The 27,148-nt window shown below is 34.5% G+C and overlaps 3 protein-coding genes across 9 annotated transcripts in view; all 3 read left to right on the top strand.

Annotated features, from left to right (window-relative positions):
• The window catches only part of LOC106100017 (zinc finger protein 567-like), a 14,868-nt gene extending 8,587 nt beyond the window's left edge, over positions 1–6,281 (top strand). For 2 of the 4 annotated variants that reach the window (XM_013278743.1, XM_013278747.1), the window contains exons 6-7: positions 1,402–1,479; positions 2,816–3,461. In XM_013278743.1, coding sequence (XP_013134197.1) covers positions 1,402–1,479; positions 2,816–3,393 — 656 coding nt within the window. In that variant the 3' untranslated portion in view covers positions 3,394–3,461. Of the gene's footprint in view, positions 1–1,401; positions 1,480–2,815; positions 3,462–5,489 lie in introns of those variants that run through there. The other 2 variants (XM_013278746.1, XM_013278744.1) reach the window with 2 other exon arrangements.
• Positions 6,282–6,369: 88 nt separating this feature from the next.
• LOC106100015 (zinc finger protein 184-like) lies at positions 6,370–10,867 on the top strand. The gene is made up of 5 exons (XM_013278742.1): positions 6,370–6,832; positions 7,414–7,558; positions 8,220–8,309; positions 8,743–8,907; positions 9,746–10,867. The coding sequence occupies exons 1-5, from the start codon at positions 6,665–6,667 to the stop codon at positions 10,843–10,845; spliced, it is 1,668 nt and encodes a 555-aa protein (XP_013134196.1). The 5' UTR covers positions 6,370–6,664; the 3' UTR covers positions 10,846–10,867.
• Positions 10,868–11,918: 1,051 nt separating this feature from the next.
• LOC106099979 (zinc finger protein 28-like) lies at positions 11,919–17,012 on the top strand. Of its 4 annotated transcripts, none has more exons than XM_013278680.1 (5): positions 11,919–12,160; positions 12,787–12,928; positions 13,930–13,986; positions 14,793–14,951; positions 15,896–17,012. In XM_013278680.1, the coding sequence occupies exons 1-5, from the start codon at positions 12,005–12,007 to the stop codon at positions 16,972–16,974; spliced, it is 1,593 nt and encodes a 530-aa protein (XP_013134134.1). In that variant the 5' UTR covers positions 11,919–12,004; the 3' UTR covers positions 16,975–17,012. The 4 variants fall into 4 exon arrangements, with proteins under 4 accessions (XP_013134134.1, XP_013134133.1, XP_013134135.1 ...); XM_013278679.1 differs by having other exon boundaries at positions 13,930–14,013; XM_013278678.1 differs by having other exon boundaries at positions 11,920–12,160; positions 13,930–14,025.
• The last annotated feature ends 10,136 nt before the right edge of the window (positions 17,013–27,148 follow it).

Below are 27,148 nucleotides of genomic sequence, written 5' to 3'. Positions count from 1 at the left end.
CCCCCCGTAACAGTCGCTACCTTGAAATCACAATACCCTACATTAAAGATACCATAACTAAGTTACGTTATAATTAAATTGTTTTTTCTTAGTTTGAGAGAAGAAATGGTAGTCAATGTATCTTAGCTTTTCATCCACATTTTGTGATAGGGAGTATCCTTTTTTTAGCCTGCCATTGACCTTCTTGGAGGGAAAGTTATGTTACTGGACAGACATAATTTGCGTTTTTAGGGGGGAAGGAGGCGCGACGCAATGAGCGACACCTCACGGGGATTATTCCTAACCGTCACCCCGCTCTGTCCTCACGTGTCGACAGATGTGAATAAAAAGTTTCATCCGTCCCACCTTTTAGTCCCACTATCACGAATAAGGTGACAGATGGAACCGTTAAGTAATAAAAAAGTTCCAACCATCCCTTCGTCGTAAAAGGTGGGACGGATGAAACTTTTTATTTTCATCTGTCGCCACGTGGGGACAGAGCTGGGTGACGGTTGGGAATAATCACCGACGGTTAGCTCGCACGCGTGGAGTTACGTCGGCCTTCGTCGACCGCGTCCTTAACTATGAACGCCGCGCCGCGCCGTCCCGTTTCCGATTTAGATTTTACATTTAGTTTATAAAATTAATGTAGGTGACGTTGAATACTCCTTTTTAACTTTTTTTAAATATGGTAAACAGCTAACTACGTCAACATATATAAACAAGACAAATTGTTCGACACTTATTACTATTTTATTGTTTAGTATTAGTTATTAGTATATAACCGTTATAGGAGATATGCATGCAAATTTTACTTCTCTAATTTTCATTTCATAATAAAAAAATCGAGTGTCGTTGGAAATAAAATAAAAATGGGTAATCATATCTTACTAAAAGCTTTAACTCATGATAGAAAATCACGATTAATCACGCTTATAAAATATCGAGTAACATTTAACTATATACAGGTGTCCTCAGAAAGTAGTATCAAGCAGAGAGCCAGAGATAGAGCACCACTTTAAGTACCCTAATCACTCAAAGGGGTTTCGTGAAGTTTGAAAAAAAAACCTTGAAGAAGTCTTACAGTTATTTTTTAAATTTTAAAGTTGTTACGGTCAAACATTTTCAAATATTCACAATAAAAAAAAATAAAAAAAAAAATCGCGGGACTTACATGGGGGTGATTCGGGTACGTAAAGGATTGGTCCATCTCGAGATCTCCGCTTGACATTACTTTGTGGGACATCCTGTATAATATATTACACTAATAGAACTGTCCCTTGAATTGCGTTGTCTAAAAGACCCGCACAGACATACGCAACATTTTTTATACAAATACAGAACATATAAGAGACAACAAAAATGACTCCAACAAAAGACAAAAGAAAACCATAGACTCAAAAGATATTTTTCTATCTCCAGGCGGCGGACGCGCAAAAAAATTCCGACTGCAATCTCAAGATTATAAGAAAGATGGCGACCCTTACCTCTGCGGTCATTGTAATAAACGTTATAAATTTATATCCCTACGTAGACATGTTAAAACTAAACACTATGAAATAATACTTACTTACAAATGTCAGTTATGCAATTCACAATTTAAAACAATACCACAATATACACTACATAAACTAGAAGTACATAACATCGATGATAGACATGAATGCAAAGCATGTAATAAAATGTTTAACTCGACTACACAGTTAAATAAACATAAGAAAATTTTTCATATGTTAGGTGAGAAACAAAAATGTGATGTTTGTAATTATGAATGCTACACTGTGGACAGAATGACTCGTCATAAATTAACACATAAAAAGATAAAAAATCACCACTGTAGTTTTTGCAAGAAATCATTCGCAAGGAGAAGTCATTTAAATTCACACGAAGCGATACATACTGGTGAAAAATCTAAAATATGCAAGGAATGTGGACAAGCATTTGTTCAAAAAGCGAGTCTGAACTATCATATGATGAAATATCATCCAAATGTTAACTTTTGATTATGTACAATCGGGTAATCTGTTGGTGTTCCACTACCAAACAAACACAAACAAACCGTAGCTTGTATTGCCTATCTTAATATCACGTATGTGCTGCTCTTCCGTCCATATCAGTCATATCTGAATCCACTTCCTTCTGAAGCATAACATCTTTCACACAATCCATCCATATTTTCTTCTGTCTGCCTCTACCTTTGTAGCCATCCACATTTAATCTTAACACTTTCTGATTTATATCCCAATCGTCTTCGCATAACATCTCCATAGCATGCTAACCTTTTGCTTCTCAATTTCTCCACCACTGGCGGTACTTTCAAACTTCCTCTAATATACACATTCTTAACTTTATCTATTCTTGTCACTTACATCCATCTTAACATACGCATCTCAGCCGCATCTCCTTTCATTCGCAACTTTGCTGACCAAACATTCAGATCCATACAATACGCGGTCTTATGATGGACTTGCAGATCTGTCCTATAAGCTTCCAACGCATCAAAGCATTCAACCTGCATTTATTAGGTTTTTCACGTCTCAGTCAACGCCACCGTCGAATTGGACACTTACTAATATTTTATTGTTTAGTACTATTAGTACATAAACATTACGTGACCCGCAAAGTATTCAACATCGCTTTAGTTTGTAAAAACGATATTGATTAGTTTGATTTGACGCATATAAAATATCGAATAAAATGTAACTATAATGTATCCCACTAATAGAACTCTCCCTTGGATTCCGTTATCTAAAAGTCCCGTAGTGATATTAGATAAGCAAACAAAAATCATAGACGCAAAGTTCCATAGACTCAAAAGATATTTTTCTATCTCCAGACGGCGGAAGCGCGCCAAAATTCCGACTGCAATCTGAAGATTATAAGAAAGATGGCGACGCTTACCTCTGCGGGCATTGCAATAAACGTTACAAATTGACTTCCCTGCGTAAACATGTTAAATCTAAACACTATAAAATACCGGATTACAATTGTCGGTTATGTAATTCACAATTTATGACAATAGCGCAATATACAGTACATAAACTAGAAGTACATAACATCGATGACAGACACAAATGTAAAGCATGTAACAGCGTGTTTAATACAAGAGTACAGTTAAATAAACATAAAAAAGCTTTCCATATGTTAGGTGAGAAACGAAAATGTGATTTATGTGACTACGAATCATTCAGTATTGAAAGTTTGTACAAACATAAATATAAACATAAAACAGTAAAAGACCATCATTGTAGTTTTTGCAGGAAATCATTCGTAAGGAAAACTAATTTAAATTTACACGAAAGGATACATACGGGTGATAGACGTAATATTTGCAAGGAATGTGGACAAGCGTTTGTTCAAAAAGCGAGTCTGAACTATCATATGATGAAATATCATCCAAGTGTCAACTTTTAATTATATCATCACCAGCTCATTATATGTCCCCACCGAGAGGCTTGGAGCCTACCCTAAAGGTGACTAGGCCATAGACAACCACGCTGGCCCAATGCTGGTTGGTTGACTTCACACATATCTTTAAATTTCTTCGCCGATATGTGCAGGCATCACGATGTTTTCCTTCACCGTAAGAATGTCGGATAAATTATGTACATTCGGAAAAATCGAAAATCACATTGGTACGGCGGGATTCGAACCCAACACCTGTAGATTACAAGTCAAGTGCTTAAACCACTGAGCCACCGACACTATTTTAGTTATATACAATCAGGATATCTTGGTGTTTTACTTTTAACACTTATCAACGAAGTTTTTTATAGCAAAAAAATAATGTTACCAACACTTAAAAATAAAATCTCACAATTTTTTCGTAAATGGAACACCTCGGATTTTCCCGATTGTACATTGATTTATATTAGCGGGCGCACACTTTTGACTAAATATCGCACTGTTGTATGATTGTCGATTGTTTCGCAGCCAAAGTACAACTAACAATCGAGTAATGTGCACCATAAGCTCATTATTATTATATATATTATTATATATTTCTTTAATGTATGTAAATAAAAAAAATAAGAAAAAAACCAATGCTCACTACTTAAATCAAACCACGACTAAACAGTTGTGCGATAGTTTAGTCAAATGTTGACGTCTGTAATAAAAATCGATATATTATCGATTTCTGTCTGTTTTATTTAATCGTTTCGATGGTTGCATGAGTTAAAAAAATTTTATCTCTTGTAGCAATACATTAATTTCAACATATTTAAAAAATATATAGAAGAGGCATGTACACTTGAAACATTTTTGATTTTTTGAGACTCGTAATCTCGCTAACGCCATCTATTGATGAATCCTTAGAACCATATGTCATTATAATAAATTGTATTCAAATGTTTATATTACATTTTGTAACACTGTTTGGTTTACAAAAGGTGTCACTAAATTTAACAACTGATATAGTACCTTTCAGAGAAAGTACTGGTGAAAAATTTTGTTACACCTCGTCTGTATTTTTTTAATATTTTTTTTAATTTCAATACTCTGTTAAAGGAAATTTCTTTTATAAATAATATATATTTCGTATTATTTCTTTTTCTAAAATATTATTTTTACTTTTGTTAGCCTTTGTCGCTTCTATTTCTCAGTTGTAACAAATTTTGCCTAAAAATAATTCAACCAGGAATATAAAAATCACGATATGTTTCTGAATATGGTAAAATTATTTTGTACATTAAAAAGTCAGTATTTTTATATTCTTGGTTAGTTTGTAATTTGTTAATTTTAAGAATTTCAACTTGAAAAGAGAATTTATGTGAAAAAATTTAAAAACCTTTTTTTTTTAATTCAACGTTTGTACCAACTCAAATTTTGTATAATTGTGAATAAAATATAATTATTAAAACAAACAAAATTTATTTATTTTTCCATTCAAATGTTGCAACTTATTGGTTCATGTGCTTTTACAGACTATGCTCTAAATATATGACAAATTTCGTCGAGATCCGTTCAGCAGTTTAGGCTACAAACTAACAAACATCCGTCTAAACTTTCGCATTTATAATATTAGTAAGATTCTTCATTTATTTTACAATATCACTGGACTCTGTCTTCATAATTCATATATCAGTTAAAGCGTTAACAGCCTAATGGTTTGGGGTACGGACTACCGATCTTGCAGTCGAGGGTTTCAATTCCGCCATTCGACTATTGTGAACCATATCCTAGCACAAGCCTAGAGATTAGTTGGCATGGTTAAAGGAAATATTAGTAGATCAAATCGTACCTTTTATTGGCTGGCTGACTTTTATGTAAGGTGGCCCCACTATTTTTATATCATAAGGTGATAAAGTAACTTTCCCCTTGAGGGTCCGCCTCATGAAATACACTTCCCTTTTAATTATTTTTATATCATCCCATCTCACCTTATCTCGTCCCATCTTATCTCATCTCATCCCGTCTCATCTAATCCCATCTCATCTCATCTCATCCCGTCTCATCATATCCCATTCCATCTTTTTTTATAAGTATCTAAGTACAATTTTCTGTTTTAGATGATGATGTATTGTCGTTGATAAATTTTACTATCATACGTAACGATGATGGCATAGTTTTTCACAATTGCAACATTTGCAAGAAGAATTATTTGACCAGAGGTGCGTTTACGAAACATTACAGAAAAATACACCTAGAGATTCGTGTACCTCCTCGTTCGTGTCACTTGTGTAGTGAAAAAGTATCAAAGCATACGAAAGCCTTACATTTAGAAGAGAAGCATGGCATACCAGCACCCACTTGTAATATTTGTGAGAGAAAATTTTCTTTCCCACACGAAGTTTTATGCCACAAAAGACTTCAACATACGGGCGACAAGAAATACCGATGTGATGAATGCGGGCAATTATATGCATCCAAAATTATATTGAAAAATCACCTATTATTGCATTCTGCCGGCAAAAATTTTATTTGCCAGTTCTGTAATAAGACATTGAGAACTGAGATAGGCCTACGTCTGCATATTAGGGTACATTTAAATGTTAGGCCACATATTTGTGATGTATGTAATAAATCGTTCACACAAGAAGGAAGTCTGAGACATCACATAAAGATGAAGCATTCTATATAAAACTAGCTGTTCCCGAGTGGCTTTACCCTCATGAAATTGTAAAAAACTTTAGTTTATTGCTTAGTTAGAAAATGGATTTGGCGGTGGAGGAGACACATAAGAAGGGGGTATCCCCTTTATCCGTCTCCTCTTCCGTCGATAAAGGGTAGGCAACGCATCTACAATTGCTGATGTTGCTTCGCCAATTACTGAATTATAAATAAAATTGTTCAACAAGTTACTTTATCTATACCTATAAAAAATTTACATTACACAAGGATATGCAGTCGGCGCGCTGAACCTACAGGAGTATGATGAGTTAAGGGAGATGATGACGAGGATATCTAACGGCAGGTTTATGGCCTCTCTGTCAAATTTAATAAAGTCTCAAAATCCTTTCGTACTGTAAGATATTTCAATCAAATCAAAATCGATATAAAATCGATTAGCGTAATAAATATGATCATCCTCATCTGTCTTAGAATTGTCGATGGTAATTTTTTTGGATCTGTGCCTGGATTTAAACTATTGTCTATGATTGTTTTGTGGATATTGAAATGTCACTTATATTATGATTTTAATTGTAATATAAATTGAATATTAAAAGCTATAAATTAGATTAAAATGGCAGTAACGATCAATACTAAGAATAAAAAAGGACCGATTATCGATCCAGCATTATGTCGATGTTGTCGTTCAATAAAAAAATGCCGAATCCTGTCGGCGGAATACGAATGGATGGGAAATAAAGAAGTGTATTCAGATATGCTTATGGATTGCTTTGGATTACTTGTGAGTTATTTTTTTTACTTTCAGTTATCACCAGCCTGCTATTTTCTCGTTTTTCCTACCAGTATGTACTCATATCAGCTGTCATATAATTCACTCCAATACGTATCTTTCACACATTCCATACTTTATCTTGTATAGTCTTGTATTAGTCTTGGGCTTAATCGGACATCCGCAAGTGCGCACCGTACTAGTACAATTTGGAAAACGCACTGTACACACTTTTAGTACCTTTAGTACTTCAGATTTGTGAGAACACAATAACATGAATAGAATATAACAAGGGTTATAGATTACTACACATCAAAATTTAAGCAGTGTCAAACATATGTTATTAGCGAAAATAAATTTAAGTTATAAATTACTTTATCCACTTTTGATTCTTATTACCAAAGGTGGATGCTTCAATTAAATCAAATAACGAAAAAGGGAACACCGCTATCATGTAGTACTGTACTAAAGGTACTAAATGTCCGATTAACAGAAGCCGTTTGGTAACGTTACTTTTAGTACAGTGCTGAGTAACATTATTTTTTAGTACATCGTACGTGTACTACCCAAGACTAACATGTATGTATTTTCAGCTGTCACACCTAGATGGTGATAATAAGGAGATCGGAATCTGTGCAACCTGTGTGTGCAGGTTACGTGAAGCATGTGCCTTTAGGCGGCAAGTTCTGCAGTCAGAAGAGGTGTTTATGAAGGCCAAGCTTGAGGGAAATAAAGATGGTGAGAAACAGTTATTTCAAACAGTACATCTATACTTATATACTAATATAATACAGCATAAACACTCACTACTTTGTGGTCTTGGATGTCAGCAATCACAGCATGTTTTTGAATAATTCTTTCTTTAATTAAATGCCCTTCCTTACTTAAAACACACTTTGAGTCATACAGTTTCACACTATTAAACTTAGGGAGTAAATAAATTGGAAAAAAACCTTCATGTGGGAAGAGGACAATAAACTACAAGCTTCCAACATTAAGGTAGCGAGGTTATTATGGCAATGGTAATTGTAATATTTGCAATTCAGAATTGGACAAACATAAACAATAAAATAATGTATAGTTACTTAAATATAATGGTTTGAAAATGTCTAGCCCATAGACTGAGTAAGTGTAGGGCTTTTTAAAGAAATGTATTATTCAAAAATATGCTGTGATTTCTGACATCTTACATAACAAACTGTTTTTTTTATTATTGTTGACTAGCTTTCTCCCGTAAATCCATTAACATAAAATTTAAAAAGACAAAAGTAAGTAGCCTATGTGTTCTTCCAGACTACCTACACCTATGCCATCATCAAGATCTGTTCAGCAGTTTAGGATAAAAACTCTAAAATTCATCTAAACATTTACATTCATATTAGTAAGATGTTATTTTTAGATTCACAATACCCAATGGAGTTTAAAACCGAACCATTAGAAATAATGGAGGCTGATAGTCAAATGGATGAGGCAGAGGATGTTGACCAAGGTATGAATAATTTTATTTATGTTAGTTAATACATTCAGTGCAGGAAGTCAGTGGTAGAGCCCGCTTTATCATCTTGACACGAATGGGCTGGCTCGCTTGGTATAATACCACAACCACACAGAAAACAGGCGTGAAGTGGAAGTAATTTCGCGTGCAGTCTGATGAGTGTGGTGCCATAGGCCTAATTTTAGCTCCTTTCCCTTTCCACCCTTAAGAGGAAAGGATGGGGAAGAAAAGTGCAAAGACGCATAGAAAGCTGAAATGTCCTCTTTATGTGCGTCTTCTCCGTCAATGAAGGGTAGACAATGCATCTGCAATTGCGGATGTCTATAAGCAGCGGTTGCTTTCCATTTCAGTGGATTCAGGTGGCATCAGGCAGTGGAGTCAGGTGGATTCAGGTGTTATTTATAGTAATAAATATTAACAATTTCAGATGAAAAACCATTAGTAAATCTAATCAAGGCGAAGAAAGCGACCGTTACAGTTGCAAGACGCAGATCTGTTCGTACAACACATGTAAAGTCTGATACAATGAAAAGTGAGGTTAACAGTTTAAGCAGAAAGAGAGTTAATATGGATGATTTACAAGATGATACAGGTATTGACACCACTTTTAGATAATACTAGCTGTTTTATTGCGGCTTTGTCCACATAAACCATGAAAACCTTATTTTATTGTTTACATTTGTAAAATTTTCAATTGCAAAAATTAAATACACAAATGATATCGGAGGCCTTTTACATTGGGTAATAATTACCGTTACTATGGCAACCTTGCTTTCATGATGTCAGCTTGTAGTTTATGGTCCCTTTCTCACATGTAGGTTTGTTCGATTTGTTAACTTCCGAAGTTTAATAGCGTATATTTAGCCTTAGCATTTTGAAAGTGTAGAGTATTTGATTTAAAAATAATTATTCAAAAATGTGCTGTGATTGCTTACATTCTATATAACAAAGAAGTGTGTATTTACTCTTTATTATATTAAGAGCCTGTCCCACCAAATTGTAAATTGTTTGGTAACAGTCTTACATGTAAAATATGTGATGGAAATATCGGGTTTTATTCCCTTATCTGACAGTGACGTCATTTCTAACCTATCTTTTAATAATAATGTTAGTCCCTTTCCCTTTCCACCCTTAGAGGAAAGGATGGTAAGGAAAAGTGGATTTGACAATGGAGGAGAAGCATAGGAAGGGGAAATTTCCTCTTTATGTGCGTCTCCTCCTCTGTCAGTTAAGGGTAGGCAACGCATCTGCAATTGCAGATGTCTATGGACAGCGGTCACTTTCCATGTCGATGGACTCAGGTGGCCTCTTGCTCGTTTGCTACCTTACATTATAAAAAAACATCTGAGCCTCTATCAGTAGTGGGACAAGCCCTTAGTAAGAACTAATGATGTTACCTATGTTTTGATATATGTATTTAAATTTTTCAGAAATACAGGAAAGAAATAAATTAATACCAGGGAAGATGAAAAAAACCTTTAACCGTGAAGAAATGGCTTATACTAACACAGTGACTATAGTTCATAATTCTTATGTCTGTCCGTTCCACAACAAAGTTAGTAATTATTATTGTTATTATTGCAAGGACCAATTTACAAATCCCAATGAATTACGCGAACACACAATGACACACGAACCAAAAACAATGTTCGAAAGCATGATGGAACATAAAAAGATACCGAAAATCGATATTACAAGAATCGATTGTCGATTATGTCAAGAAAAAATCGATAATCTGGAAACGTTAAAAAAACACCTCACTATTATCCATGGTTTGAAGTTGCATCCAATCACAAATGAGTTTTTAAAATTCCGTTTGACGTTAAATAATTTAACTTGCACAGAATGTAAAAGCAGTTTTCCATATTTTGATTCGTTAAAGAAACACATGGCTGAACATTTTGGTAAATTTATTTGTGATATTTGCGGTGCTTGTTTTCTAGAACAGGCTTCTTTAAGAACACATATAAAGACTCATTATAAAATAGACATGTGCTTTCCTTGTGAGATTTGCGGTAAGAATCTTAAATCTAAATATAGCAGATATCTACATGTAGCGACAGTACATGAGAAAAAACCAACAGTTAATTGCTACAAATGTGACGCGGCTTTTCTTTCACATGCATTAAGAAATAAACATTTAATTGAAGTACACGGTGATAAGAGAACATTTCCCTGCAAATTATGTGACAAAGTATACAATAGAAGGAAAACATTAATGGAACATAATCGAAGAATACATTTAAAAGTGTATAGACATCAATGTGATTTGTGTGACCAGAGATTTTATTTACCATCGAGATTGAAAGAGCATATGGCAACACACACCGGAGAGAGGAATTTTCGTTGTGAATTCTGTGACAAAGGTTACCCAAGATTAAAATCGTTGCAGGAACATTTGCGTTCGCATACTAATGATAGACGGTACAAATGTGATATATGCAATTCAACTTTCACACAAAATGCCAGCCTTAAAAATCATTTGAAGAGTCACCATCAAGGATATGAAATGGAATCCAGTTTTAATTAATAAAAGATAAATTCTTTACGTGGTCGACAGTTCTGATTTCGCCATTTGACTATTCTGAACCATATCCTAGCACAAGCTTAGAGCTAAATATTTTTTTAATAATACATGTTGGCAAATGAGCAAGCGGCCACCTGAATCCGCCAAAATGGCGAAGCGGCCGCTGCCCATAAACATCGGCAATTGCAGATGCGTTGCCTACTCTTATCCGACAGAGGAGGAGACGCACATAAAGAGGATATTTCCCCTTCTTATGTATCTCCTCCATCAAATCCACTTCCCCTTCCCTTCCCCTCCTTATAAGAAAAGGGTGGCAAAGAGAAAAGGACTTGAATTAGGCCTCCAGGACCACACTCATCAGACGAAACTCGAAATTGTTTCCATTTCACGCCTGTCTCCTGTGTGGTTGTGGTATTACTGGGGGTGTGTCGGCCTATTTGTGCTAAGATGTTAAAGCGGGCACTACCACTGTAAACCAGAGCTATATATTAGTAAATTACAAAAATCTACTAATATATTATCACTTCTATAAGAAATAATCATTTTATCCTCAAAAGAAGTACAAATAAGCTCGCAAAGTAACAGACTGTAATGAAAAAGTTAGCATAAAAATTGTGTATATTTATTTAAAAAAACAGTGAATAAAGAAAAGTAAAAAAAATGCATTTAATTTATCCTATGTTAATGGCAAAACATATTAGACCCTGAAACTTAGAAAAAGATCTTTTGGAAAGTGTAAGATTTTACAAGAAATCTTGCCGCAATCCTAAAGCTGTAGCAAAATCTACAATAATTCATCGTTTTTTTTTAGTAAATTAATTTTGAAATAGCCTTTGAATGAAAAATAAAAAATGTTGATTAACAACAAGTCATCGGGAATAATGAAATTCAAATAAATTATATACGATTTTATAAAATATAGAGGGTCAATTTTAACACAGTTAAAAACATTAGAATAGGTGCTTACTGCTTATGGCTACGGCCCATCGATTACTTTTTCTATACAAACACGATGTACACGGCCAAGTAAAAATTTTCATTGGCAACACTGCTTGCTACGTATCTGTAATTTGTGGGTGTCAATGATAAATGTCAATATAATTATAATCAAAACACGAATTCATATCAAAAGTTTTATATTTATATAAGAATTATTTAAAATATGAGTGCGAATAACAGAAAAGGACCAATTATAGATCCCGGCGTATGTCGATGTTGTGGCTCTTTAAAGAAATGTCGAATAATTAACGTTGAATATGAATGGCAGGGGCAAAAAGAAATCTATTCCGATATGTTTGTGGATTGTTTCGGTCTTTTGGTAAAGGAAATCTTCTATTTTTAATCAAATATATAATCTAAATTACATTAAAAGATATGTTAAGTTTGAATACGTAATGTTTTCACACATTTATAACGAAATATTAAATCAAAAAAACACTTCAACCCTGGCAGACGTTTAATCTTAAAATTTTAACATAAGTTAATTTTTTGTTAGATCCTTTGTCGGTTTTAAATAAACTTGAGACTTGTGCTTGTCCTGTCAAACCAATATTCTGCACAATACCTATACCACAAGTAGATAGAGATAAGATTTACACTAATAATAGCAACCAAAGTTACATTTTTTTTAATGCACCACCAGCCATGGCCCCACCGACCCTCAGGTCACACGGGCCGAATAGCGGGCGGGCGCACACGGTTTGACCGCATGCACCTTCTTGATTCCCTACAAATTATATTGTCTATTTATTTGGGTGTGACGACACAATGGGCACGAATATGTTCGCCGTGGACAACCACACCAGCGCCCTTCTCTGGTCTATATCTTTGCTTATGCCAATGATGTGCAAACTCCCATAGCCTAGCAAAATTCATACTGTTGCTAACGAGATCCAGGTTATAATAACCAAGGTTAGAGTAGTAAGAAATCTCAATGTTTTTTAGTTATCACACTTAGAAGGAGCATCTATGGAACGTTTGATATGTGCAACTTGTGTTAGCCGCCTGCGAGAAGCTTGTGCATTCCGGCAACAAGTTCTGCGCTGTGAAGAGCTTCTACTCACTGCTAAGATACATTTAGATAATGGTAAATAGTATTTATGTAATCCTCTTTTCCATAGACAAGAGATTAATATTGAATGTTGGCAATATAGGTAGAGGAAGACCGAAGAAAGTATGGATGTGGAAGATATGGGAGTGAATTCAGATATGACAGTTAGAGATGTATGAAAAGTACATACTGTGTCTACCCTCAGTAGGGACAAGGGCAAGTTGATTTTCCCTCCCTATTGTCATAATCAATGCAAAAGTTAGTATGGATGGATGTTTCTTACCTTGCAAAAGTTTTAATACATGTCAAAGAAATTTGTAATAGATGAAGCCAAAGCTCAGTGATTTAAGCACTTGATTTGTAATCTACAGGTCTTGGGTTCGAATCCCGCTATACCAATGTGGTTTTATATTTTTCATCTGTACATAATACCTGACATTTTTACGGTGAAACACAACATCATGATGCACATATTGGCAAAGAAATTCAAAGATATGTGAGAAGTCAACCTGCAGTGCAGTGTGGTTGACTATGGCCTAGTCACCCTTAGGGTAGGATCCCAGCCCCTCACTAGGGATATATAGTGAGCTGGTGATGATGGTGATTTATCAGTGGTAGTGCCCGCTTTAACATCTTAGCACTAATAGGCCAGCACGCCCGGTATAATACCACGACCACACAGAAGACAGGCGTGAAATGTAAGCAATTCCGTGTTTCGTCTGATGAGTGTGGTGCTGGATGCCTAATTTAAGTCCCTTTCTCTCTACCACCCTTTTCTTATAAGGAGAGGATGGGAAGGGGAAGTGGATTTGACGGAGGAGGAGATACATAGGAAGGGGAGATATTCTCTTCATGTGCGTCTCCTCTGTTGGATAAGGGTAGGCAACGCATCTGGAATTTCGGATGTCTATGGGCAGGTGGCCGCTTTGCTCGTTTGCCACCTTATGTTATAAAAAAAAAGGTGTGATGTAGAACATAGTATTTTAGGTTACATAGACTATTTATGAAGTTTAGGTGATTTTAAATATTTTTTTTAGATGGAGAGACCAAAGAAGGTTTGAAACTCGATGTGAAGAAAGAGAAGTTGGATGAAGGTGAAGATTTAAACAATTATCACAACAGTGAGGAAATTAGTGAGTTTAAAAAAAAATGTTTTGCTATCTATTGATTCAGTCAAGTAGATTATCACTTCTATAATCATATTTTTTACCTAATTCAATTAAACATTACTAGCTGTTGCCCGCGACTTCGTTCGCGTGGTATTAGAAAACATACGAACTAAATAAATAACGAAAACGCTACGTATCCCTCGGGAACCGGACATAGAACCTTATCCCATGTACTCCAGACTTTGTTTTGTATCTGTGCCAAATTTCAATAAGATATGTTGAACCGTTGCAGAATGATCGAGTAAACATTAAAAAACTAAGTAATGAATCCCACGGGAACCGTAACTATTCCCGGAATAAAAAGTAGCCTATGTGTTCTTCTAGACTATGCTCTAAAGCTGTGCCAAATTTCGTGGTGATCCGTTTAGCCGTGTTGGCTACAAACGCTAACAAACATCCATTCATCCATCTATCCATCCATCCATCTAAACTTTCGTATTTATAATATTAGTAAGAAGTAAGATTTGTAGTTTGTTATGGACATGTTATGTGACGAAATGATGGGGACATAAACCAGAAAGTGTTAAGAATGAATGTGGATGGCTACAAAGGAAGAGAAAGACCGAAGAAAGTATGGATTGTGTGAAAGAGGATATGCTTAAGAAATGAGTGGATACAGATATGAATGTATGGAAGAGCACATACTGTGCCGACCCTCCGTAAGGGATAAGGGCAAGTTTATGAACCCGAAAGGTTATGTTATGTTTTTTAATTTATTTTTAATATTCCAGACTCTGATTACGATCCAGAAGTAATACCGAGAATAACAAGGAGTTCAGTTAAAAAGAATAAAATGTTGAAGCGCAGAAGGAAAAAAGTCGACGAGACAAGCCTTCTGTTGAAGAGAATGCAAAATATTACCACAAAGATGAAGAAATTAGAAAATGCAGGTGAGATACAAGGCTTTATTTATAATCTTACTAATGTAAGGATGGGAAGGAAAAGTGGATTTGACAGTGGAGGAGACTCACAGGAAGGGAAAATGTCTTTATGTGTGTCTCCTCTGTCAATGAAGGGTAGGCAACGCTGCAATTGTGGATGTTTATGTGCAGTGGTCGCTTTCCATTTCGGTGGATTCAGGCCGCTTGCGAGTTTGCCATCTTATATAAAAAAATATATATAAATGCGAAAGATTAGATGGATGTTTGTTAGTTTCTGTCAATAATGTTGAATAAATCTCGATGGTCATAGATGTAGAGGATAGTGTGGAACACATAGACTGCATTATTTTTTTAATGCTACATGAAGCTAGTAATAAATAAATGAAAAACTCAAAAATATATAAAGTCTTGTCACACATGCCATATTCTTGAAATTAGAACTTTTTGTAATTTTTATGTTTGTTTTTTTAATTAAAATCAGTAACATTTAAGAATTACATTTAAAATATTTGTTGTGTCCTCTATCATATATCATATAAATATTATAAATGCGAAAGTTATGATGGATGGATGTTTGTTAGATTTTGTAGCCTAAACGGCTGAACGGATCTCTATGAAATTTGGCACAGGTTTAGAGCATAGTCTGGAAGAACACATAGGCTACTTTTTATCCCGGGAATAGTAACGGTTCCCGTGGGATTGATTAATTTAGTTTTTTAATGTTTACTCGATCATTCTGTAACGGTTCAACATATCTTATTGAAATTTGTCACAGATATAAAACAAAGTCTGGAGTACACATTGGATAAGGTTCATCCCCGAGAAATTTTCAGTTCCCGAGGGATACGTAGCTTTCTGTTATTTACATAGTTCGTATGTTTTCTATAACCACGCGGATGAAGTCGCGGGCAACAGCTAGTAATTTATATTTAAATGTCTTTTATAATTTCCAGATATACCAGAACAAAAAGGAAACTCAAAAGCAAAGAATATCAATAATAATGAGACAATGGCACATCACAACGCAATATCTATTGTAGAGAACTCTTACGTTTGTCCATTTGATACTTCTTTCAGTGATTATTATTGTATTTACTGCAGAAAACAGTTCACAGACCCCAATAAACTTAGAGAACACACAATAACCCACGATCCACAGAAATATAAGGAAATCACACATAAAAAACAACTACAAATCGATATACTAAGAATCGATTGTAGACTTTGTACACAAAATATCGATAATATCGATGAATTAAAACGTCACATCACTACTATCCATCAGATAGTCCTATATCCAGTGGATAATGAATTTTTAAAATTCCGCCTCACTAATGGCAGATTAACTTGTACGGAATGTGACAATTCCTTTACATTTTTCCACGCTTTAAAAAAACACATGGCCCTACATTTCGGTACTTGTATTTGTGACATTTGCGGTGCACATTATTTCCAAGAGAGAATGCTTTTACTCCATCAAAAAACACATAAAAACATCAACGAGAATCATCCATGTAATGAGTGCGGTAAAATGTTTAAATCCAAACGGAATAGATATCTACATATAGCTAAAATACATACAAAAGAACCTGTATATCCTTGTAATAAATGTGATGAGGTTTTCTTCTCATATATATTGAGATATCGACATATGATAGATGAACATGGGGAAGAAAGATGTTACCAATGCGAGGAATGTGACCGCTCATATGACAGTAGGAAATCATTAAGAGAACACAATAGAAGATTCCATTTAAAAATATACAAACACCAATGTGATTTATGTGATAAAAGGTTTTATTTACCTTCGAGGTTGAAAGAACATATGTCAACACATAGCGGGGAGAGAAACTTCCGCTGTGAATATTGTGGGAAAAGTTACCCACGGCTCAGAGGGCTTAAGGTTCACATGCAGTCACATAACACGGAGAAGAAATATAAATGTACATTATGTAGTGCTTCTTTTACACAGAATGTTAATTTAAAAAATCATATAAAAAGACAACATCAGAATGTAGACGGATATGAATAATTTATATCTATACTATTATAATAAAGCGTAAACACACACTTTGTTGCCTAAGATGTCAGCAATCACAGCATATTTTTTAATAAAAAGCCCTACACTTATGCTACGCTATAGGCTATATATTTTCACGCTATTAAACGTAGGGGGTAATTATTTTGCATAAAAACCCTAATGTGGGAAAGAGACCATAAGTTGCTGCCAACATCAAGGAAGCAAGATTGCTAAGTTTGTCATGTTATGTCATTTTGACATTTGCAATTGATAATTTGACAAATGTAAACAATAAAATAAAATTTTCATAACTATATGCGGATGAAATCGCACGGGAACAGTTAGTACATATAATAAAATTGGAGTGTCTGTTTGTAACATCAAAAGAAAAATTCCAGATTTCGGGAAGATGTATTTGCGTTGCTGATAACGAGAATCGCATTTTAAATTTTTTTGTCTGTCTGTAAGTCGCGTTCTGAAACAGGACTTTCACTGAAGGATAGCTGACATATGGGCATAGTATAGACTACTGTTTTAATGTTGCGTGAACGAGGTCACGGGCAACAGCTAGTTTATTACAAAATTCTTGTGTTTCACGCATTTGAAAGATCGTAATTATCGATGTTTGTCTAATATTGTGTAAATAGTATTTGAAGTTAATTCATTATTATATTGAGTATTAAAATGTTATATCTTTGTTGTTCTTTAAGAAATTTAATAAAAAAAAAAACTACCTCAATTGACATTTACTGTAAATTTCAAAATATTAACGGTAATAAGTTACTGTTTTTAGACCGCTTGTACACCCTTCTCCACAAGTAGAGTTTTGTTGCCAGTTTCTCCCAAATTAGAATAAAACCACAAACACTTGACACTGGCCACTTCGCTGAGGGCGGGCCATAAACAAGAAATAGAATAGAAGTAACTTTTTCACATTTTAATTTGACTATATTTTTAATTAAAAGTGCACAATTAATTATTTTACGTTTTTTTAAAGTGTTGAATTCGTAAAAACTACATTCCTTGGTTAAATGCATCTATTTAAATATAGTTGTAAGTAATGTGAAATAAATGAAATGTTCTAAATGTGTTTTTATTTGTAGAAAAAATATTAGTAAACCATCCACTTGCCCTTATCCCTTATGGAGGGTCGGCACAGTATGTGCTGGCCTTCCATACATCTCTATCAGCTGTCATATCTGAAACCACTCCTTTCTTAAGCATATCCTCTTTCACACAATCCATACTTTCTTCGGCCTTCCTCTTCCTTTAGTAAATATTAGTAAACCATTAATCTCTTTGGATTTAAAATTTTATTTTAAGTTCTATGTAAACGAAGACATAAGTTGCTTTTTTTCTATCCACTACAAAAGCTTGAGATAAAAGTTACGATCTGGCTTCAGTGAACCATTTTTTACACTAAGGATGTTACAAAAACTGAATTCGATTATGATTTATCTGAAATCCAAATCGATTCTTAATTGATGTTAACAACACTGAAATTAAAATCCGTAAAACATATTTAGAATAGTGACATCTATTGTATATTCTTGGAATTAAAACAAATTTGTCAAATGTCATAGTGACATAGTTGAGTATGAATCGGTTATAGATGGCGTTAGTAGTTTATTTTACGCGTATTTGTAGCTCGATTTTAGCAGAAAATATTAACAAAGAATAAAAAAAATATGGGCGGGAGCGTATAAATTGGTTTCTTTATATTAATACTTTTGTGTTTTTAAACTCTCAACTCGGCATTTAGACCGACAAAGTTAAACTGGATAGGGGAAGTCTGAAAGTTCCGCTAGTGCGCAAATTAACAAGAAAAATAGTAGAATTTACATATTTTATCAGTAGGTAAAATTGTATATGACAAGAGGTACTGTGTATGTAATATGCGACCCGCATATTCCCCATAAAATAAAGGGGAAAATTTACAAAACCGTTGTAAGACCTGTCATGATGTATGGATCTAAATGTTGAGCAGTAAAAGGGACGGATGAAAGGAGAATACATGTGGCGGAAATGTGAATGTTAAGATGGACGTGTGGGGTAACACTGTTGGATAAGATACGAAATGAGTATATTAGAGGAAGTTTGAGAGTAGTCCCAGTGGTTGAGAAAATAAGGAGTAATGGTTAGAGTGGTATGGGCATGTTATGAGAAGGGATGAATCGCATGTAACAAGAAGGACGTTAGTTATGAATGTGGAGGTACACAGGTAGAGGTATACCTAGAAAGAGATGAATGGATTGCGTGAAAGGTGACATGATCAAGAAGGGAGTGATAACTGAGATGACGGATAATGGAGTTATTTGGAGGACGAAAACTCGGTGCACCAACCCTACGGGAGTAGGATAAGGCAGGGGAGATGATGACGGAGAACTGTGTATGAATGTGGAGGGAGAGGGTAGACATTGAAGAAAAAACTGACGCACCTTCAGTTCTTCAGGTATTGGGATGTTCATCTCGGATTTTCTGCGGTACGTTCCTGTTCCCATAAAAAAGGATTGACTTTATTTCGTTACCTACGTATCTTATTTTTTAAATTATCACTTGTATGGTTTCCGTATACATTTTGGGACAAAAATTCAGATTTAAACGCAACGTTTTCCCTTTAAATAAATCCGATATCTACATATACTAATATTATAAAGAGGAAGGATTTGTATTTTTGTATGTATTGAAATACCTCAAAAACTACTAGGTCGATTTCAAAAATTCTTTCACCATTAAAAAACTACGTTATCACTGAGTAACCTAGGATATGTTTTTCATTGTTTTTTTAATCCCACGCAGGCGATGTCGCGGGCAACAGATAGTGATAAATCATTCTAAAGAATAAATAAATTGAGTAAAGCGAAAAGAATTGTTTGTTTTTTATTTAGTAAATCTAATGTAATATAAGTCAAAATTCTTTGGAAACAAAGAAGTGGTTAGTCTAGTATTAAAAAACGGTAACCCGCTGATAGCTTGATAGAATCGTATTTTATCTATTTTAGATAATTTCAACAGAGGCGTAATTTGAACGATTTATGATCGAAATAGGAAATCCGACGGCCCGTCCGAAATTATCTATGCACAGATTAAAAGATATTCAGGCTTGAATAATTAAAAAAAAACTGTCAGCTGTCAATAAAGAGCCAGTGTTACCAGCAATAATATCTTTGACAAATTGATTGAATTTTACTTCAACATTATTTAAATTGAAACGCTATCTAACCAGTTCTACCCACTTGTGTTAGGCATTGAATAAAGTCGAAATAAAAATGATACAGGGCCCATCCACGAAGATACATATATATCTATACTAATATTATAAAGAGGAAAGATATTTTTGTATGTATTGAAATAACTCAAAAACTACTGGGACGATTTCAAAAATTCTTTCACCATTAGAAAGGTAATTTATCTGTAAGTAGCATAGGTTATAATTTTTGTTACATTTCTAATTTCATGCGGGACGAAGTCGCGAGCAACGCTAGTCTATCCTAATATTATAAAGTGAAAAGATTTATATTTTTGTATATTATAATAACTCAAAAACTACTGGGCCGTTTTAAAATTTATCTGTAATTAATATAGCCTGTATGTTTTATTATTTTTAATACCACACGGACATAGTTGAGGGCAACATCTAGTTAAATAATAAAGTAATACATTTTATTTGAAGAATAACCAAGTCTGAAGACTAGGGATGGGTCGTTGACAGTTTTGGCATTAACGAAACGAAACCGATTTTTTCAAGTAATCTATATACTAGTTGGATTTAGAAACTAATTAATCTAAAAAAAATATAAATGCGAAAGTTTTTATAGATCAAAGGATCTCGCTTAAATTTGGCACAGATATAGATGATACTGGAAGAACACAAAGGCTACTGAATTTTTTAAGTCATCTATACTATTATAATAAAGCGTAAACACACACTTTTTTGTTGCCTAAGATGTCTGCAATCACAGTATATTTTTGAATAACTCTTTGTTTAATAAAAATCCCTACACTAACGACACGCTTTAGACTACATATTTTCACACCATTAAACTTAGGGGGTAAATATTTTGGATAAAAACCCTAATGTGGGAAAGAAACCATAAGTTGCTGCCAACATCAAGAAAGCAAGATTGCCAAGATTTGTCATGTCATTTTGACATTTGCAATTGAGAATTTGACAAATGTAAACAAATAAAACATTTTTTTTTTCAAATTCACACAAATTAAGCCGCATGGGAACATTTAGTATATAATACAATAAAGAAACACCCGTAGACTAGTGTTCAAAGGGAAACATGAGTTGAAATTTTCGTTGTTCAACCAGTTGAACGAAAATCGGTTACCGATCAAACAGTTGAAGGGTGATCAACGATTGATTCAACAATACTGTAGGTTGTATCTACGCCCATCCCTAGAAGGCTTTATTTACATATGTATTAACCTAATTTAAGATAAATTATATTGATAGCTTGACCGAAGGTAGCACAAAAAGATAACAAGAGTTAAATAGATTAAATTAAATCTTTATAAAATAAAAATTACGTGTTTTTAAGTTTTGCTTCTTTTTAAAAACATCAGTGGCACAGATAAGCGCTTGATCGGAGTCACTGCTTAAGTTCGGTTCCCGAATTTAATGAGTACAGTGAGGGAATCTGTTGGTGTTCTTTAAAACAAACAGTCGTTGATGAGTAGCAAAAAAACATAATCGAAGAATAATCGACCTTTCCAGAATGTTCGATCGCCGCGAACGCCGAAAATGACCCGATGTCTCGAATATTCGAAACGGCTTCGAGAATGTTCCATTATGAAATTTTTGTAATTCGGACTATCGAGAAAGTTCTGGAATAAAATGACAAGTGAATAACGAAAAGAAGATCGAAGTTCGTGGTATATAAGGAGAGTCAGTCGTAACTCGGGGAGTGATACGTAGAAAGTGAACTGTAAAGAAGACTCAGATTTCAGATAGCAACAACCGATCAAGTCGAGGTTCGGCCTTCTCGGGCGCCCTTGAAGCTAAATGCGTATTGAGTGACAGCCCAAGCCGAGGTCCCCTCTCGGGGGCCGTTGAGCCTAGTCACTCCATGGAGCGTCCACCGAAGCGATCTAAGAGCTCGGTGGCTTCCCAAACCGGTAATAATAACGAAGTAACGGCTCCTGCCGAGGCTCCTAAGGTAGCCCTCGAGCTAAGTTACTAGTGCGTTTTAGTTGTGCAACTAAACAATTGAATTGGCTGCGAAACAATAGTTGTCCGATAGTTTAGTCAAAGGTGTGCGCCCGCTCTGACCTCCACGAATGTTAGAATGTATTTAGCTTGCCTAGTCCGGTCCTCTATAGTCAAAGGTCACATACTAGTGTTTGAATAATCTTAAAAAGCCTTCCAATAACTTGAAATTATCAGATTAGTGGATTTTATTATTATAAAAAAAATCCGGCGTTATCGTATTTCTTTGAATTAATCTTATCTTAATAGTAATTTTATGTCTAAATTTTTAATGTTGAATTTATTAGAACTTCATCTTAATAAAAATATACGATAATAATCTTTATTACGATTTAATATCGAAACTTATTTTCATAATAAATGTATGATTAGTTGCTTCTGTGCTGAAAATTAGTCAACAAATCGTAAATGCTTTGTACATTGACTAGTGATCCGTCCCAACTTCGTCTGGGTGGCAAAGAATACGTTTCATATATTTTCTATCTTACCCATTTTCTTACTTTAAACATCCCGTTTATTATACTAGCTGTTGCTCGCGACTTCGCCTGCGTGAAATTAAGAAATACATATAATACTCGCAAACCTTTCTAACAGTGAACGAATTTTTAAAATCAGCCTAGTAGTTTTTGATATAGCAATACATACAAAAATACAAAAAATACAATTCTTTCCTCTTTATAATATTCGTATAGATACTAGCTTTTGTCCGCGATTCCGTCAGCGTGAAATTAAAAATAAAACAAGCGAAAGTAGCCTATGTGTTCCAGACTATCCTCTACATCTTTGACAAATATCGAGATCCGTTAAGCGGTTTAGGATAACTCTAACAACCATCCATCTAAACCTTCTCATTTATAATATTAACTAGCTGTTCCCATGCATTTCTGTTTCTATTTCTTGTTTATGGCTCTCCCTCAGCGAATTGGGCCAGTGTCAAGTGCTTCCCTTGTTCACATTTGTCAAATTATCAATTGCAAATGTCAAAATAACATGACATAATGTCAAACCATTGCAAACCTTGCTTCCTTGATGTTGGCAGCAACTTATGGTCTCTTTCCCACATTAGGCTTTTTATCCAAAATATTTACCCCTATGTTTAACGGAGTTAAAATATATAGCCAGTTGCGTGACGTAAGTGTAGGGCTTTTTATTAAAAAAATAATTATTCGAAAATATGCTGTAATTGCCGACATCTTAGGTAACAAAGAAGTGTGTGTTTACGCTTTATTATACGATACGGTCCTTTCTCCATCATCCAGAAATCCAGAAATACAAATCTATATAATATTAGTATAGATAGATAAAATATGTCGATATCCACAGTACAAGGTTCTTGTGACAATTTTGACATTGACAGGGCGCTAGTGAGCAGTCATAATTTAGTTTGACATGCCCACCGGGTCAAATGACTTTGTCGGTCTATACACGTTAATAAACAGATCCAAAATATAAAACTACAAGTTAATCTTATTTGACGTTTCACTGCTTTAAAAACTGGTTCCAATATTGTAAAGAAATCTATACTAATATAATAAAGCGTAAACACACACTACTTTGTGGTGTAGGATGTCAGCAATCACAACATATTTTTGTATAATTCTTTCATTTTTTTTTTATATAGCATAAGGTGGCAAACGAGCAAGCGGCGCGCCGCCAAAATGGCGAAGCGACAGCTGCCCATAGACATCCGCAATTGCAGATGCGTTGCCTACCCTTATACGACGGAGGACGAGACGCACATAAAGAACATATTTTCCCTTTCTATGCATCTCCTCCACCGTCAAATCCACTTCCCCTTCCCAACCTCTCCTTATAAGAAAAGGGTGGTAAAGAGAAAGGGACTTAAATTAGGCCTCCTATTTCATTAATAAAAAGCCCTACACTTACGTTACGCTTTAGGCTAAATATTTTAACGCTAGTAACCTAAAGAGAAAAAAACCTTTATGTGGGAAAGGGTCCATAAACTACAAGCTGCCAACATCAAGAAAGCAAAGTTGCCATGGTTTGTCATCATGTCATTTTGACATTTACTATTGATAATTTGACAAATGTAAACAATAAAATATTTCATAATTTCATACGGATGCAGCCGCATGGGAACAGCTAGTAACGTTTATTCGATTAGGGTATTACAAAACTCGATCTTTATGAAATTTCTCGAAACTCGTGTTTAAGGAAGTTCAAAAACGTGTTCATTCTTATGAAACGTCACGTTGCCAAAACTTTAACCGTTAAAATGTTAATCCAACTAAGCTTTTGGTCGCGTTTTCTATCATTTTCTTCCTAATGTTTTTAGAATTAAGTGTTTCTTTAACAGACTTCCCAAAAGAAGGATGTACTCGATTCGTCTGCATGTTTTATTATATGTTACGGCATAACTCCGCCCCTGGTAGATCGATTTTGATTTTTTATCTGAAAGGTAGTGCTTGCTGGTGGGTTTTTTTGTTTAAATTTTAATATCAAACAAGCAAGTGGTCTTAATTCGCCGAAATAGCGAAGCGATCGTTGTCTATTGACATCCGCAGATGCGTTGTTGATATATTATTTTATAATTAAAAACTGAATACACATAAAACTTGTGCGTAACAGTAGAACATATCTATACTATTATAATAAAGCGTATACACACACTTCTTTGTTGCCTAAGATGTCGGCAATTACAGCATATTTTTTAATAATTATTTTTGAATAAGAAGCCCTACACTTACGTCACGCTTTAAACTATATGTTTTAACGCCATTAAACTTAAGGGGTAAATATTTTGGATACAAACCCTAATGTAGGAAAGAGACCATAAGTTGCTGCCAACATCAAAGAATCAAGGTTGTCATCGTGTCATTTTGACATTTGTAATTGATAATTTGACAAATGTAAACAATGTAATAAAATTTTCATAATTTCATGCGGATGAAGACGCATGGGAACAGCCAGTATTTTATAATTTAAATAATGAATAAAATATGTGTGAAAAATTTGGATATCATAGATTAAAGATAAAAGTAGTTTATATTGAAATATTAATTAAAAAGCTTGTATCTATACTAATATTATAAAGAGGACAGATTTATTTTTTTGTACGTATTGTAATAACTTAAAACTTGGCAGATTTTAAAAATTCTTACACCAATAAATAGCTACGTTATCTTAGGCTTATTACGATTATTATTTCCGTGTAGAAGACGCGGGTTAAAGCTAGCAATAATCTGTAATATGTTTATTATGTAACGCGTATTTTACAATGTTCGAGAAACATTGAATAAAAAAATAATAAGCTACAATTTGGACCATGCATAATTAAAAAAAAAATAAAAAAAAAGATAGTTGTTAATAGATACCAAGGTTGCTGCTTCAGCAAAGGCAGCAGGTGCTTAGGCCCCCCTCGGGGGTATTAAAAAAAAAACTACGTAACTAGAAAAATAAAGTTGTAATCAATCGAATAGTTTTTGACTTTCGTTACATATAAAAATACAAATATTTCCTCTATTACATTAGTATATTAGTTTTAATAAATGTGAAAGTTTAGATGGATGGATGGATGGATTGATTTTTGTTAGAGTTTGTAGCCTAAACTGCTGAACGGATTTCGATGATTGGTATAGATGCAGAAGATGGTCTGGAAGAACACATAGACTACTCATTTAAAAAAAAAACACGCAGACGGAGTCGCGGGCGAAAGCTAGTTAGTATATATTTCCAACCCCTACCTTCTTCAATTACCTCCAGACGGTAGACGAAGGGGGTTGAGACGTAAGGGGAATGAGATCGTAAAAAATTTTATACCACCGAGTCTGCGTGGAAACGGGGAAAAAATATCTCTAATCGATAAAATGCGTTACTATGTTCACCAGAACGAGACACCTAACATGCCTAAGTACTGATGTAGATGATAGGTAGTGATGGGAAGAAGGGACAGATTGCAAATACATTTATAAAACACTAGCTGTTGCTCGCGACTTCGCCTGCGTGAAATTTAAATATATAGCTTATGTTACTCACAGATAAATTACCCTTCTAATGGTGAACGGATTTTTAAAACCCAGTAGTTTTTGAGTTATTTCAATACATACAAAAATACAAATCTTTCCTCTTTATAATATTAATATAAAGAAAGACTAGATACAGAACAAATAAGTACTACCTAATCGTAAAATAATAAAGATCGTGAATATAAGCGTCCTCATCCAACTATGGAAGCTCATTTTATTACATACTAGCTTTCGCTCGCGACTCCGTCCGCGTGGAATTAAATAAACAAAAGTTAGTAGACTATCTGTTCTTTCAGACTATGCTCTACGTCTATGCCAAATTTCATTGAGATCCGTTCAGCCGTTTAGGCTACAAACTCTAACAAACATCCATCCATCTAAACTTTCGCATTTATAATATTAGTTAGAAGTTAGATTACATATTAATCATACTAATATTATAAATGCGAAAGCTTAGATGGATGGATGGATGTTTGTTAGAGTTTGTAGCCTAAACGGCTGAACGGATTTCGATAAAATTTGGTATAGATATTGAGGACAGTCTAGAACACATAAGCTACTCACTTATGTTTTTTTTAATACCACGAAGACGGAGTCGCGGGCGTAAGCTAGTCTTAATTATAAAAACGAAAGTTTAGATGGATGTTTAGTTGAGTTTGTAGCCTAACTGTTGAACGCATCTGTATGAAATTTGGCATATATGTAGAGGATAGTCTGCAGGAACACGTACTTACTTTTGTTTTTATTGACCGACTTCCCAAAAGGAGGTACTCAATTCGTCTGCATTTTTTTTTATGTGTGTTACGGTATAACTCCGCCGCTAGTGGACCGATTTAGATAATTCTTTTTTTATCCGAAAGGTAATGCTTGCAGGTGGGTCCCATTTTTTTGTTTGATTTTTGGAGCCAAAGACTACGACGTAGTTATAATTTCACGCGTGCGTAGGCGCGGGCGAAAGCTAGTTGTAATATATCGATATTGGATA

Source organism: Papilio polytes, unplaced genomic scaffold, assembly GCF_000836215.1.
Source record: "Papilio polytes unplaced genomic scaffold, Ppol_1.0 DF824080.1, whole genome shotgun sequence".
Lineage (NCBI taxonomy): Eukaryota > Metazoa > Arthropoda > Insecta > Lepidoptera > Papilionidae > Papilio > Papilio polytes.
The sequence above is the reverse complement of the archived record's forward strand: the minus strand, read 5'-3'. Positions and strand labels throughout refer to the sequence as shown.

Excerpts from the sequence above, each read along its gene's own strand:
- LOC106100015 (XM_013278742.1), top strand. The coding sequence starts at position 6,665 with ATGGCAGTAACGATCAATACTAAGAATAAAAAAGGACCGATTATCGAT. Across the intron at positions 7,559-8,219 it reads GCTTGAGGGAAATAAAGATG|ATTCACAATACCCAATGGAG; the intron begins GTGAGAAACAGT and ends TGTTATTTTTAG. Across the intron at positions 8,310-8,742 it reads GGCAGAGGATGTTGACCAAG|ATGAAAAACCATTAGTAAAT; the intron begins GTATGAATAATT and ends TAACAATTTCAG.
- LOC106099979 (XM_013278678.1), top strand. The coding sequence starts at position 12,005 with ATGAGTGCGAATAACAGAAAAGGACCAATTATAGATCCCGGCGTATGT. Across the intron at positions 12,929-13,929 it reads TAAGATACATTTAGATAATG|ATGGAGAGACCAAAGAAGGT; the intron begins GTAAATAGTATT and ends TATTTTTTTTAG. Across the intron at positions 14,026-14,792 it reads TCACAACAGTGAGGAAATTA|ACTCTGATTACGATCCAGAA; the intron begins GTGAGTTTAAAA and ends TTAATATTCCAG.